At 35.6% G+C, this 14,175-nt stretch overlaps 1 protein-coding gene across 1 annotated transcript in view; it reads right to left on the bottom strand.

Annotated features, from left to right (window-relative positions):
* AHR (aryl hydrocarbon receptor) overlaps window positions 1-14,175 on the bottom strand; it is a 67,701-nt gene that overhangs the window by 12,286 nt on the left and 41,240 nt on the right. The window contains exons 3-7 of the mRNA XM_059819055.1: window positions 12,252-12,367; window positions 8,435-8,524; window positions 6,519-6,642; window positions 1,465-1,595; window positions 411-613 (exon numbers count right to left, since the gene is read on the bottom strand). Coding sequence (XP_059675038.1) covers window positions 411-613; window positions 1,465-1,595; window positions 6,519-6,642; window positions 8,435-8,524; window positions 12,252-12,367 — 664 coding nt within the window. The remainder of the gene's footprint in view (window positions 1-410; window positions 614-1,464; window positions 1,596-6,518; window positions 6,643-8,434; window positions 8,525-12,251; window positions 12,368-14,175) is intronic.

The raw sequence follows: 14,175 nt of genomic DNA, 5'->3' as shown, positions 1-14,175 counted from the left end.
TACATCTATTTGAACTGAAGGAGAAAACATGCATGTAGAACAAAATTAAACACTTGTTCTATCAGTTCTAAAACAAAATTTCAACCAGATTTAAACATTAAACTATTCTTCTTCCCTAATTAATTAGTATTCTGTCTTTTGGGTTTTTTGTTTTGTTTTTTGGTGCTTTGGGGTTTGGGTTTTTTTTTTTTTTTAATGATTGACAGTCAGAAAGCAATATGCCCTTTCAAGGAAGTACACTATGACCATTTCTCTTTATTTACTAGCAGGGCTGAAGAGAAAAATCCTAATGGTTCCTAAACAATCATCAGTACTGACTGAAACAGTAGCCAGCTTTATATTTCAAATACATACTTGAAAACTCTCATCAGCAAATTATTAGAGTATTATGCAGAATAATTTACACCTACTTTGCATCACAGCCAGTAGGGGTGAAATCCAGTTTGTGTTTAGTTCTGAAGATGAAGTTTTTGGTTCGTATCTCAAGGATAGATGGTGGCTGCAGGGGGGTAGCTACTGCAAACAGAGCAAGCTGAGGAGACAAAGTAGCACCATCCTTCCCTTTCTTGTTTTGTCCATGGAGAAACTTCAATCGTCCTTGAAAATTCATAGCCTTAGGATGAGGAAAAAAGTAATTGTTATATGTTGGAGACATTTAAGAGTAAGATATTTCTGTTATGATGTGAAATATATATTTATTTTTTTTAAGACCCATCAGATTCAAGCCTTGTAGCATGGCATAAACAAAAGTTAGCTAACAAGTACAGAATACTGTTACATCCCTGAGCATGTCACTTAGAGATCTACTAACAAACTCACTGGAAGAAGAACTAATGGAAAGGTTGTTTCATAAAAAAACCCCCAAACTTGTAATAGCAAATGCCAGCTGGATCTTCTAATATTCTAATGAACATGGCATTATACATACATACAACATTATTTCTGCTGCATTTCTGTCACGCGTTTGTATAAAGTATGCAAATGTGTACAATTGCAAAATCCCATGTAAACAATTCTATTTGTAAGAAGTCACCTAGAGGGTGATAAACCCATGTTTCTTTTACAATCCACAGCATTGACAAACAAAAAAAATGTATTAAAAAGAGCAAGCACAGACTTTCCCAAGTAAGGGAAAACTATGGTTCTGTTAGTTATTATGATTTATTGCATCTCAAGATACCCAACAGCAAATAATCTTCGTAATGCTTTTTTACTTTGCAAAAGCAGATGCTTATTCGTATTTCACTGAGGAAACTGAGCCATGAGAAATGAGAGAACTTGCACCTGGTTGTAACAACATGTTGAAGGGGACACATTTAGTGTCACTAACTGAAACATACTGGGTCAAGCAGCTCAGATATCTATGGAGACTTAATAAATTAAGTTGCTGTACATATTGTAAGGATAATGCAGATTTCCAACTTGCAAGCATGTGTGGAAGTTTTTATGTAACTCCATACTCACCAGGAACCCAGATGAATTATCCAGGAGGCATCGTAACCTGCAGATAAAATTCCTTTCCATAAAGGAAGAATTCTCCGGAGGAAGTTGGTCTGGGTTATAATAGGTTGCTGGCTGTGAAAAGCTATTATCTCCTACAGGAAAGGATTATTTATAAGGATTATTTTTAGAAGAACACCTAGTGAAGGCTATCTATAACAAATCATCTTCCGTCTCATAAACAAAGCGTTAGGTCATGACCTGAGCAAGAACAATGTAAACTGGAAACATCCTCAGAACCTATACTGATTATAACATTAGGTTAAGTATCAGTTCTTCTGATGGGATTATGTTTTACAGGCTATGGTATTTGAAAACTGCATGCAATTTATTTTTTTTTAAGTAGTGTTTTTTGGTTTTGTTTTGGGTTTTTGTTTGTTTTTTTAATTTATTCATTATGTTTGTCAACAATCTAGATTCTGAATCAGTTGCAGAGAACAGAGTTCTCAACAGAGAGCACACTCACATTTCTGCAACAGCAGGATCTGCAAAAGGCATAGTAAGTATAGGAATTGAGTATTCAAAAGCTCAGCAGATGGTATCAAACTGTGAAACTCTTACTTTCTAGACAGCCAGGTGAAAGCTGTAGCTATAAATAAAAAGAAGCATCTTTAGGGAACCACCACAATAAATCACTGTAAGTACTTTCTCTAACAGATGCGAAAAACCCCTACTAAATCGTGAAAATATTTCTGGGCTGTGCTGATCAAGAAAACACCACAGTTACCTCTCCAGAGGAATCTGGAGCACTTGTGTTTTGTGGGTTTTGGTTGGTTGGTTGGTTTTTTTTTTTAAAAAAAAAAAAGACTCAAACCCATGATTGACAACTAGGATAACAACATGATATTCTTCTACTACTTCAGGACAAGCATTTGCTGCTAAGTGGCATTTAGAAAACAGACTTAAACATTTGGAATATAAAGTAAAAACAGAAGGTAAATCAATAAACTTCTGATAGAATACATATGGTCTGCATGAGACTACATATTCATAGATACCAGAGCATGTCTACTCACAGCAAATTCTGCAAAGTGATCTTTGTTTGTAATACATATAAAAACCCACAAACTGGTCATTCCGTAGGAATTCATACATGCAGAAAATTAAGAGAAAACAATGTAAAATGCTATTTTAGAGTGCTAAATTCTCTCTAATTTAAAAAATAGTTCATATACTCTGAGAGAACTAATTGCCATGTATGGACAGAAGAAGAAAGATTTTAAGAAAGAACCCGTATTGACCTTCCAGACTTGGAGAGGAAGTCAGGGAGAGCATGTCACTTAATCACACGCCACATTATGTTCTCTGGAACATAATTCTGTCTCTTGGACAGCTGGAAAAAACTTACAGATAGGCTAGATGGTTTGTACAATGGCAAATCAAACCCAAAGGAAAAAAAATCATGACCAAAAGCCAGTTCAGTTTAATCTCCTATTAATTCAAGGGACTGAACTGGAGTCAAATGAGATCGCCGATGGCTCACCAGGAGGCCTTGCAACCTAAGGCCATACAAATCTGACAACAATGCTGAGTTATCCAGCTTTTCAGATAAAATCAGGAGATAGCAGTTCTTTTAAGAAAAAAAAGGTATGCAAGGTCAATTTTTGCTGAACAAACTTCAAGGTATGGAGAAAAAGAAACAGGGCCCTAGCTGATACTGTGTATGAAAAGGGATAATCTGAAATTACAGGCATCTGCAGAACTGTGTATTGGCCAAAGCCACCATTAGGAGCTGATCCCACAGATACAGAAACTCAGATACCTGTAGTCCAAGATAGTTACCACCTAACTTTGATATCAGAAAACAACAAATTCCCACACTTGTCATATGGATGGTTCTCAACAGACAAAAGCAAACTTACTTCCTTACTTCCTACTGCTGCAGATTATTTTTAATTGCCTAACTGCTGATTAGAATTGTCAACAATTCTGAGGCAGTGCTTCTGCAAGGGGTCCTGAAACAGGTTAGATGCTCTTTGAAGAAGCAATGATTATGAAGGAACAGCACCAAAGAAACAGCCTGCAAATCCCAACTCATCTTTCAAAAATGGCAACTCTGACATCCTTGAAAATCCCTGCATATACATTACTCGAAGTCTCCTCAAAACGGTTAATACACTGCATATATCAACTTTCATGTTTCACAAGTATCAGCACCAAGGAAGCCACTAAAATACTTTTTTTGGTTTTTTTCCAAGCAATCCCAATATTTGCGTTCCTTTTCTATTGCTACAACTTTATTCCTGCAAGACCAACTACTACTGAGAGAGATGCCAGCTAGTGAGGCTGAAAGAAAATTGGTATTGACAGTTGGCTACTGTCAGAAGAAGAGCTGACTAGAAGAGCTCCTCCAGGCAGGAGCATACTGAGCACTGAGTAGTTTAGGGTGCCTTAAAGGTCCTCTGTGTGCTTCTTCAGTCAATTCTTTCATGGAGATTAATGAAATTATGGGCAACTTCTTGGAGTGGATGTATGGAAAGACTTTAATCATCAGTAGCAGGCTCCTCGAAGGGTTCTGATTAAGTTCTCCAACTCCTAAATCTTGTGGCTGAGGAGTGCCTACCGAGTGTAGCTCTAGCATCCAATAAGCAGTGCAAGGCTTTCTGCTGGCATCCTTGGCAGCGGCAGGCATGCCCTTCAGCGTTTCTGCCACAGCAGCAACTCAGTGATATTCTTTTGGTAAATACAGAGCTGGAATTTGAATGCAGGTATCTTATCTGGATTCTCTCAAGTATCTGTCAACTTCCCTAGTAAAACGGGCAGTTCGCAAGAGCGAACAAGGCTTTGGTGGAAGAAGCAACATAGTCTGTAGCTCGTGAAAGGAGAGGAACAGAAATCAAAACAGGAGGCAATGGGCTTCAAGCCCAAGCCTCCTACATCTGTGAAAGGAATACTGCTTCACTTTTCCAGGTAGACAGGAGGGAGAGAGGTTTCAGTGCCAGGATCCTGGAGAAGTGACTCACTGTAAGAAGGCAAAGTCTCACAGAACATCTGCAATCCCTGGAGCAAAATTACCAGTTAATGCTACAGCGGGTAGAACCCATATTCCTCATCAAGTTCACATTGGAGCTCATCGACACCATGGCGCAATGTGCAGAAAATGCTGTGCATTAAGTCCTTTTCTTTCTCTTTAAGCTCAAGACCATACATGGTTGCATAGCAAGCAGACTTTAAAAGATAACCCAAACTTGAGGCTGCAAAACAGATATTTGGGACTGAAAAAATCTGAATTTTGCAAACTTCTCTGGGAACATGACAGCGCTGGGAGGAGTGACTGGGAAGCACATTAAACAGCTAAGGAGACCAGTGGTCTAGGGGCATACGTGACAGTTGGGTGAGAAGCCACCAGTCCAAACTAACTGAAGCAGAATTAGTTCCCAGACTCAGGCTGGAATCTGTGCTTAAGCCTGAGCACAATTATATTATGTCTATAAATATCTACATAATGCAATCTGAATGTATTAAAAAGGAAATGGACTAAATTAGCAAAAATGGGGAGGATCCTTTTGATAATAGCATTAGCCTTTGTTATAAATCCAAATTCAGTTTAAAAAGGCTCAATGTCCAAACATTTTACACTACTTGAGGCCCAAAAATAATTAGCAGCTTCTAGTAAGCTAGGAACACAAGGTACAAAACAAATGATTGTTTTCCTGCTCAGCACTTCATTCATTCGGTCAAACCTGATGTCAAGTCAATCTGGCATCATACTTTTCAAACACAACCTTTTGTAAATTCATATGCACTTGCATAAGTGCTACAGAACACCGTTTCACTCTGAAGCAAACAGTAAGCCACCAGATAAAAACCTGGTTTCTAAGTGCCAGCAGCTGTTTGCTATACTAAATTGTAATATTAACTAGTTCCATAGCATGTTTTCAACTGGATTGTGTAGATTGATCCATAGATCATGTAACAATGTTGACCACTAAATGAAAAATTTGGACTTTTTATGGATTAAAAATAATCATCTATAACCATGTAACTTAGAGTAACACAGGGCTTTGCCTACATATTTAAACAACTGTTGTGCAAAATGGAGCATTACAGTTGTGTCAACAGAGTTGTCATTATTATCAGGCAGGCATATGCTTCCCATATTACACATAACTATCTGTACCAACACATCCCTGTTCCAATATGTAAGCAACGTGTTTCTCAATATAGCAGGTCACTTAAGCATCAGTCAATAACATGTGACAATCTGATGCTCTAACAAGCATACTATTTAGTCTTAAAGGCTCATCTATTTAATCTTTTATTCCTCTTCCCCTTTTACTCCCAAGAGCAGTACTGGTCTATGTGGCATCCTGCATATAACAGTGACAGATGTGGAAGACAAACACTTGCATGACCAGGAATGCACTATTCCATATACTAACACTGTAACTAACACATTCTTAGTCATGGAATGGATCTACCAGCCTGAAGAGCTTAAAGAAGCTGTCATACCCAATTGTCTGCTGGCCTTCCTAAGCTAATAAATTTGGTGTTGTGATCTGTAACCAGGAGTAGCAGATGTAAAAGAAAGATGATTACTTCAGAGAAATCACTTTCTCATTCAAGCAGTGATTAAAGACGAGACGTATAACTGAGGGCAAACACAGAAAAATCAAACTTCCTTGTTTCTTATGGCACCAAAAGACACTGTCCACTTCTGACTGCCCTGTTTGCAACACAAACATGCAGGTTTACCTGTTTTTCTATTTACCACAGGACTACTGATCGGACATGTGAGATATTCAGTCATTTATGCTCCAAACTAAAGTCTTCCATTTTAAAGCAAAATTAGTATTTTAATGGTGCTGTGCTATGAATAGCAGTGCTTATTTAAATTGAAAAAAAACAGTAATTCCCACTGTTGGCTAAACAGATCCATAAAATTCAGATAAGTTTAAAAGATGTTATTCCTTGCTTTGTTTGTGTAAAAGAATCTAAACTTGTTGACATACAAAAATTTAAAAAAAACCCAAAAAACTAACCAGACAGGCAAACACAGAAGTTGGTTGCATTCTCACCTTGTACACTTGGTCCAGAATCTGCAGACTGGGCAGGATTTAATGCCCAATGTAGCTGTCGTTGAAACTCAGGCCTGTCTTCTGTGTGAATCAATTCAAATACACTCTGGTGTATAATATCAGACTACATACAAAAAGGAAAAAGGCAGGAAAGAAAGAGAATAAGAAACTTATATGACAACATGATATAAGTTGTCTGGTTGGCAACACTGCTATGGATATAGCAAAATCCATTTTGCTCGGGGACAAAAAACATACATTTGCATGCAAGTGGCAAAGCTTCGCGAAACAATTTTTAGCAGCACAGAGAAGAATACAGTCCCACCCATGACTGCAAACATGAGAAATAATAATAATAAAAGAATTACCTTAGAAAAAAATAACATTATATCAAGTATTTCTTTACCTGCTTTTATCTAAGCAAGCCTGGAGCCATTATGCTTAGGTTTTGTTTAAATCATTTAATTTTACATACTGGTAAATAAAGTACTTGCCAGCTAGTACTTGGGCCTGACCCACACTAGCTGCTACAGGAATACAAAAGAAGCCAAAGACCCTGAACCAAACAGTAGATTATGAACATTGGTTTTGTTTGCCTGAAAGCTTTGTCATTCCTTAAGGATGCATTAAAATCTGTAAAATTATTAAGCTCTCATATCACCACCAATTGCGTGGTTAGGAATGTGATCTAAACAACAAAGCTACAACGGCCAGAATCAGTGGTTGAAAGAAATTAAGGGGAAAAACACCTCCCAAAATATTCAAGAAAAGCCTCAGTCAACTGAGAGAAGTTAAATTGCCTGTTTTCTGCATGGATCGAAAACCCAACTGTTATATAAACAGAAAATAGTTAAAATAAAACAGATCTAAAGAAATGAAGATGAGCTGGCAAAAGCAGAAGCCTAGCTCAAATTTTGCTTTGATGAATTTCATAAAAGAATCAGTGTTTTCCAGAATAAATTGCCAGAAATGCTAATTTTTGTAACTTTAAGACTTCACTTCTATATCATGCACTGGATTTATTGGCATTACTATACAAATTTTATATCCAATTTGTTTTCCAAGCTTTTTTCTTCATTCCCCAACACCGGAAGTATCTGTAACCCCAGGAATAATAATGTTTTGTTTGGAATATTTTTTTTTACACAAACATTCCCCAATCTCTTATCAGTTAGCTAAAATTGCAGACCAAGCAGAGTTTCTCCCTATTTTTAGACAGCAACTGAATCTATCATCATCCACTACCCAAAGATATAAACTGATAACTATAGCTAAGCTTCTATCATCTTAACATAAACTAATCCCAGGAGTTCTCTAAGGAAGGCAACATGTACCCACTGGGTCTTGGTCTTTACTACTTCGGTACCTGGCTTGCAAGCCCAAGGAAGTTAGCCATACATGATCTGCACCATAAAATGTAAATAATAAATGCTTGTTTTGAAATAAATAAGTAAATAAAGAAAGTAAATACAAGCAAGAGAACACTAAAATTCTAAAAACACTGAAATCACTCAGCTGATACTTAAAACCTCAAGGCATATGTAGTTAATTTTGTATGAAAGGTTTCTATTAAAATAATTACCTTCCCATTGAATTACGTCTCACTCAGCATCATAAACTGGGTAACACCACAGTATAAATTTCAAACAGTTGTTCCAGTAAAGACTAATTAAGTGTGAAAATTTCCTATCTTGCCCAACTCAACTTTGGAAATTATACTCCTGTTGTGCTTGGCCTGAGGTCCCATTTCAGCTATGTAAGCTGACAGAAAAGTTATATGGTTCAAAAGTAATCCAACCCAAAGTCCCTATCTGAGATTTTTATTACACAAACTATCAGCCCCTAAATATGAACACTGATGCTCTCTGAAATTAAGCAAAACCTCTGCAAAAAAATAGAGGAAAAAATAAACTTACTTGTTGGAACCCCAAGTAGTCTTGGATAGTAGAAGAGACATAAAAAACCAGAGCATCGGCTGTAACAACTAATACAAAACCATTTAATGCCTGGGGAGGAAACACATGAATCTGTCAGCTTCACAGACAAAATTCCAGATAATTATTGTGGCTGTAAGGCTACCTATACACCAGTCTCCCAATAAAATGTGAAGCATGCAAAAACATATCATTATCTAACAGCATGAACAAAAGGATTCTTCATTGCATCTCACATACATGGCACAATGAAAATAACTGCATCTAATGAAAAAAAAAACAAAACGTTCTTTTGGAAAATTCAGGGGAGAAGCCAAAGCCTGCTGATGACTTATTTACTCTTGATTGTAGGAGATGAGGGACAGCAGTATGAACAGCTACAGGTTTATCTAGCAACAACCATAGTTCACAACGCTTGCGTGGCTCAAGCCTTTGGTACACCCAGTCGCCCGCATCACGAACAGGAGCCGTGTCACAAACCCATTCCCAAAATCTGTTCTATTCATAGTGCAGACGGGCCTAAGTGGACAGGAAATCAAGCGAACAAGATCCCATATATAGTCCAAAAAAACATTTTATATCTTACTTAAAATAGAAAACCTCTGCACAAGCAGACTGTTGCAAGTAAACAATGTTTTTGAAGAGATTTCCCCCTTCACGAAGCAGCAGACTAAGTGGCTCCTTACTCAAAGTCACGCAAAGGGTATTTATCTGAACTCCCAATCAATACGGTTCATGGCAATTGTTGTGATAGCAAACAGTACATTTGTGACTTGGCAGCTCATCTGAAAGGTGCTGATTTACTTCTATGGATTTCAGTCAAGATTTAACAGAAGGCTGTCTCGAGGGACTATTGTGCCACTTAATTTCCTCAGCTGCATTCAAAGGCAAATTTGGCCAGCATACTCAAAACACATTTTTTTAAAACTCTGTATCATACAAAATCATTGTAACATAGAAAATGTAAAGTAAGTGAAGGATATCCTATATCTTACTGTAACAACATAATAACATTTTTATTACAATATTATAAACCAACATCATTCATCCACAAACATCCACTCCCATCCACAAACATCCACTCCCATAGCCCCACGCTATGGTAACCACCATAGTTGCTTTTCTGTATTTTGCAGAGTTATGGTTTTACTATTTCTTGTTCTTTTACTCATACAGTCTAATTAAGTCAAGTTAAATATCTGATTAAATGACTGGTCTTTAAACGCTGTGAATCACTCCTATTTAATGTGTAGACATTTCTTAATCTATTCTCATAAACAGTTGTGAGCTCTATAAAAACTCCTTATATATAAGTTTAGTGAACTCTACCTGAATACTGTATGAGCAAAAAAAACCAACCTGAAATGAAATAACGTAGCCAATCCAAGAAATCTTGACTAGTTACATAGAATCCTTGGTTTTGATGAAGTTCACAGTAATTCCAAGGGAGCAGAATGCCACAATGGCAGGTGCTTGTGTCCTCTGCTGACCTATTCCGCAGAGCATTTCACCTCAAGTGTTTGATATAAAAAGTCCTCAAGCTGCACAGTATCTAATACTGGCCCACATGCTAAAATTGGTTGTTCTGCTCTGTTTTATACAAAGCTATGTACAGCTCCTGTACCTGGAATTCAATCACATTTTACAGTGGCTCTGGTACGCAGTTCGTCTTGAAACAGGAATGTTACTGCAGAAATCAGATGCCTTCTGTAAGGCAAAAATTCTGCAAAATGAAAGTTGTTTGCCCAAAAATCTAATGCAATAAATTACCAGAATTTTCTGAAAACATGCAGGTATCCAGGATATACCAATAAATGGGAGACTGGCTCTGATGGAGGTTTTGGCAAAATGCGATCCTAAAATAATTATCTTCAAAGGCATAATGAAATTTCTCAGTGAGTTTATTTCCAATGCTCCAGAATAATATTTGTGCTTCTACAAAAATACTCTCAATATTTCTAATACAAAGGCAATTACAAAACTGTTCATTACTGGTGACAATTAAGATGTTTTAAAAATTTCTTAGAGGTCGTCATTTGACTTGCACTTCGTATCATAAACTTGCTTAGACTGTAATAGATTATGTATCTAAAATAAGAATTTGAAACAATTTAAATAATTTTAAAGGAGATATAGCTTAATTTTAAGGAAGGTACATCTATGTATTATATCTCTACTTCCACAATATATTGACTTGGTAAGACAGTTTCTATGTTGGAAATTAAAGACATGATTTTGTTAGGAATCAAGAAAAAACATCTGATGATCAAATAAAAGCAAATATAAACCATATGGTATATATTCATTCCACCTTTGCAAAAAATTGAGAGAGAATAAAAAGGAAACGTTCATCATCAGTTATAATTTATGGAAACCTGTGTGACACAAAAGACTTCTGAGCTTACGCAGAAGGGAAGGATTTTACCAATATTTACATCTTACTGATGCTCAGTACCTTCTAGAAAATTCCCACTTCATCACTTATCATTTCCTACATTCCCTAAGAAAACTCTACCTGCATATTCATTCTCATATTATTTTTTTAATATATAAAACATTTACAAAACAAACATTTAAGAAAGTTCATTTACTACTTCAGTTCATTTACTTACTTCCCAAGTGGGGCAGAATTTACAGTTACAAGTATATCACCCATTTAATTTTCATGCTGGAAAGCAGTTTGCTATAGCAGTTCCCTCATATAACTTCCATTCATAAGTCATAAAAAATAACTAAATTTCACATCAAATAGATGCCTCCAATATAAACCATATACTGTACCCTTTTAGATAATTTCCATTTAAAAGAAAGCTGTTCACCCGCAGTAACTCCGTAACAGTTCTTTGTCATACTTTTATTAAGGCTAGAAAATTACATACATGTCCTAGCTTTTTTAGTCAGTTAGGAAACAATTTTCCACTAGCATTAGTTTACAGTAATTGTTTTGTGGGATTCTTAGAACCTGTTTTCATTTCTACCCTTTGAACACTTAATTTTGCTCTAAGCAAACCATTGGCTCTGACTGACCTAATGATTTGACATTTCTGATACATTCGTGGGAAACCTGTGTACAAGACAGATTATCAACATATTTCAAATGGAGCTGCTGGTCACATCTATTTTGTGAAACTAATTAGAACATTAAAATACTTACATTAGTCTTTTCTTGAGTTTAATCTGGGCCTAGTATTATCTCATTATATTTCATAAGCTTTGACAATCTAGGACATTAAAACAGACTTTAAAACAGACTACATCATTTAAAAAACCCCTATTTTTCACTAATACTTTCCAGAGTTCACATTGCTAAAAGTTATTGAAAGTGTTTAAAAATTTGTCCTGAACCTATACTATGAACTCTGGGTTATTTCAAACCACTGAGAAAGCAAGATATTCCAGCAAGCCAAGATCTTTTAAAAAGAAATTGTTTTTTTAGACAATTAGTCACCAAATTTACAGTAGATAACTGACCTATCTGACCTTTACGAAGATTGTTTCTTTATATTAATATCTTTATTAACAATAGATGCAAAGAGATCGGAAAAAACAACTCTAAGAAATTACTTGGGAAAAGTTAAGAGTACCCTGTAGTCTAACACGCGCTCTTCAAAGTCATTACTACCATCAGAGAAAAATGCAAGAGCTTTATAATATTAACCTAAAGAAAACGAGGAAAGAAGTTGACAATAAGAAAACTTCCTTTTTCAATCTCACCAGTGAATAACTGGTATGTTAAATACAATATATTTTTTTTTTTCCCATGTAAATCCTTGTATAATACAACCACTGCAAAACATACCTGCAGTAAGAGTTCTCCTTCCAGGATCTGCATCCCTTCTCCATGTTTTGCTGTTCTACAGTTTTCCTGAATGCCATTTCTTTCTGGTCTTGAAGAGTTAGAAGATTTTAATGCAACTAGAAAAAATAAAGAAAAAAGTTGAGCAATCTTTGAAAGACTCACTAGAAAGTTATATGATAATGTGCTATTTTGTGTAAGAAAAAATTGTATTTTAAAATGCTTATAAAAAGTCAACCTAATGAAAGATTTTTGCTTCAATGTCAGACTTTTTCCTTAACTTTAGACATAACCCCCAAATTTGTCATCCATCTCCTTTATAAACTATAATACTTTCACAACAGGACCAGTATTATTGAAATTAAACAAAATTATTTTATTCCTTTTTTCCTTCTCCTTCTCTTTAGTATAAGGCTCACTTTTAGTTTGTCACCGTTGTTAATAAAGGACATTTTTGTTTTCATACAACAACCTCCTATAACCTGATAACAACTCTGCTTTAAGGTATGACAACACTTACACTTATTCTTATTCCATCTAATTTCAGAAATCAAATTACGGTACCTCAGATATAAGCCTGCTCTAGACCTAAAGCTCCCTTCAGAGAAAGGAAGGAAAGACATAGGAACCCTAAATGAAAGCTATTTCAAACAAAAAGGCTTTTTTTTTTCCTGCCATAGTTAAATTTTAACCATTTAAACAATTAAGCAAACTTTACAATTTCAGATAAAACACTATAACCATGAATCATCATTATTCAGGTCACAAATATATCCAATTGAAAGAAGAAAATTACTCAATGAATACGGAATGAAGAATCAGACCAAATTGCTACAAAGTACCTGAAAGACATGCTACCTCCCATCTCTGCACTGTGTCTTTTAATAAACAGGATGCTGTCAAGTAAAACTAGATACTCAAAGATTGTCTGTAACTCAGAATTTATCTACTTTCTACATAGTTCTAAGAAAAAAAAAAAAGTCTCCAAATCTGAAATTAGTCTGAATGGGCCTGTAGTGTCTAAACAGCTTAAAATTACTTGAGTAATTGTAACTTAAAACTTTACTATAAAACTAAACACCACTCCCACCCCCAAAACTTCTAAACTGCAATGCAAGGGAACTCTATAAAAGCAACTGCACTTCTGTAAAATACCAACAGCTTATCTCATAACAATGAAATATTCACCCTAAATTCCAAATTTTTCAACCTGCTGAAGACCTTCATTTTTCAGCTACTGAGAACTTTAGCCAAGAATCCTAAAGAACTCCTGTTCACTCACTTTTCAACTAGATTAAATAATATTTTACACTAAGAACACTAACTGAAAGATAAATTACGCCTTTCAGGTTTTTTTAAGCTATAACTGCAGCTAACAACTTTCAAGCCAGACAGTTTTCATTAAAATATCCCTCAAAGACACCACAGAGGAAAAACATGTTCTAAAAAGACATTAACTGATTAATCAGTCAGGGATTTATCCAAGGATTTGCTTCGAAATTAAAACCTTAATGCTCTTCTTCCTACCAGATAGTCAAAAAGTCCTGTAACAGGCCACACAGAGTTGCAATTGCAAATTAATTTTAAATTCGAGTGTAAGATGTAGCAATATTTTTTTTCCTAAGCATTATTTTAAAAGGATATCTAGGACATTCACTAAGAAGCCCACTGGCAGTAGAATAAAACTTATTATCCTTTTAATTTATATTGTATGATTATTGAGAAAGTCCACATTCAGCTTTGGAAGCTGCAAGTAAAGATACCTAATCACACTTACCATTCTGAAAAATACCATATACAATTACACACAGGTGTTTTTTTTCTTTTAGAATGTGGAAATAATAAATGAGGGGGAGGAATTACAGGTGTTTGACTAGTGAATGATGTTCTGCTCTACATCTATCAAGTAACAGAGCGCTAGAACTCA

This window comes from Gavia stellata, chromosome 6 (genome assembly GCF_030936135.1).
Source record: "Gavia stellata isolate bGavSte3 chromosome 6, bGavSte3.hap2, whole genome shotgun sequence".
Classification (NCBI taxonomy): Eukaryota; Metazoa; Chordata; class Aves; order Gaviiformes; family Gaviidae; genus Gavia; species Gavia stellata.
This window is presented reverse-complemented; position numbering and strand designations above follow the sequence as displayed.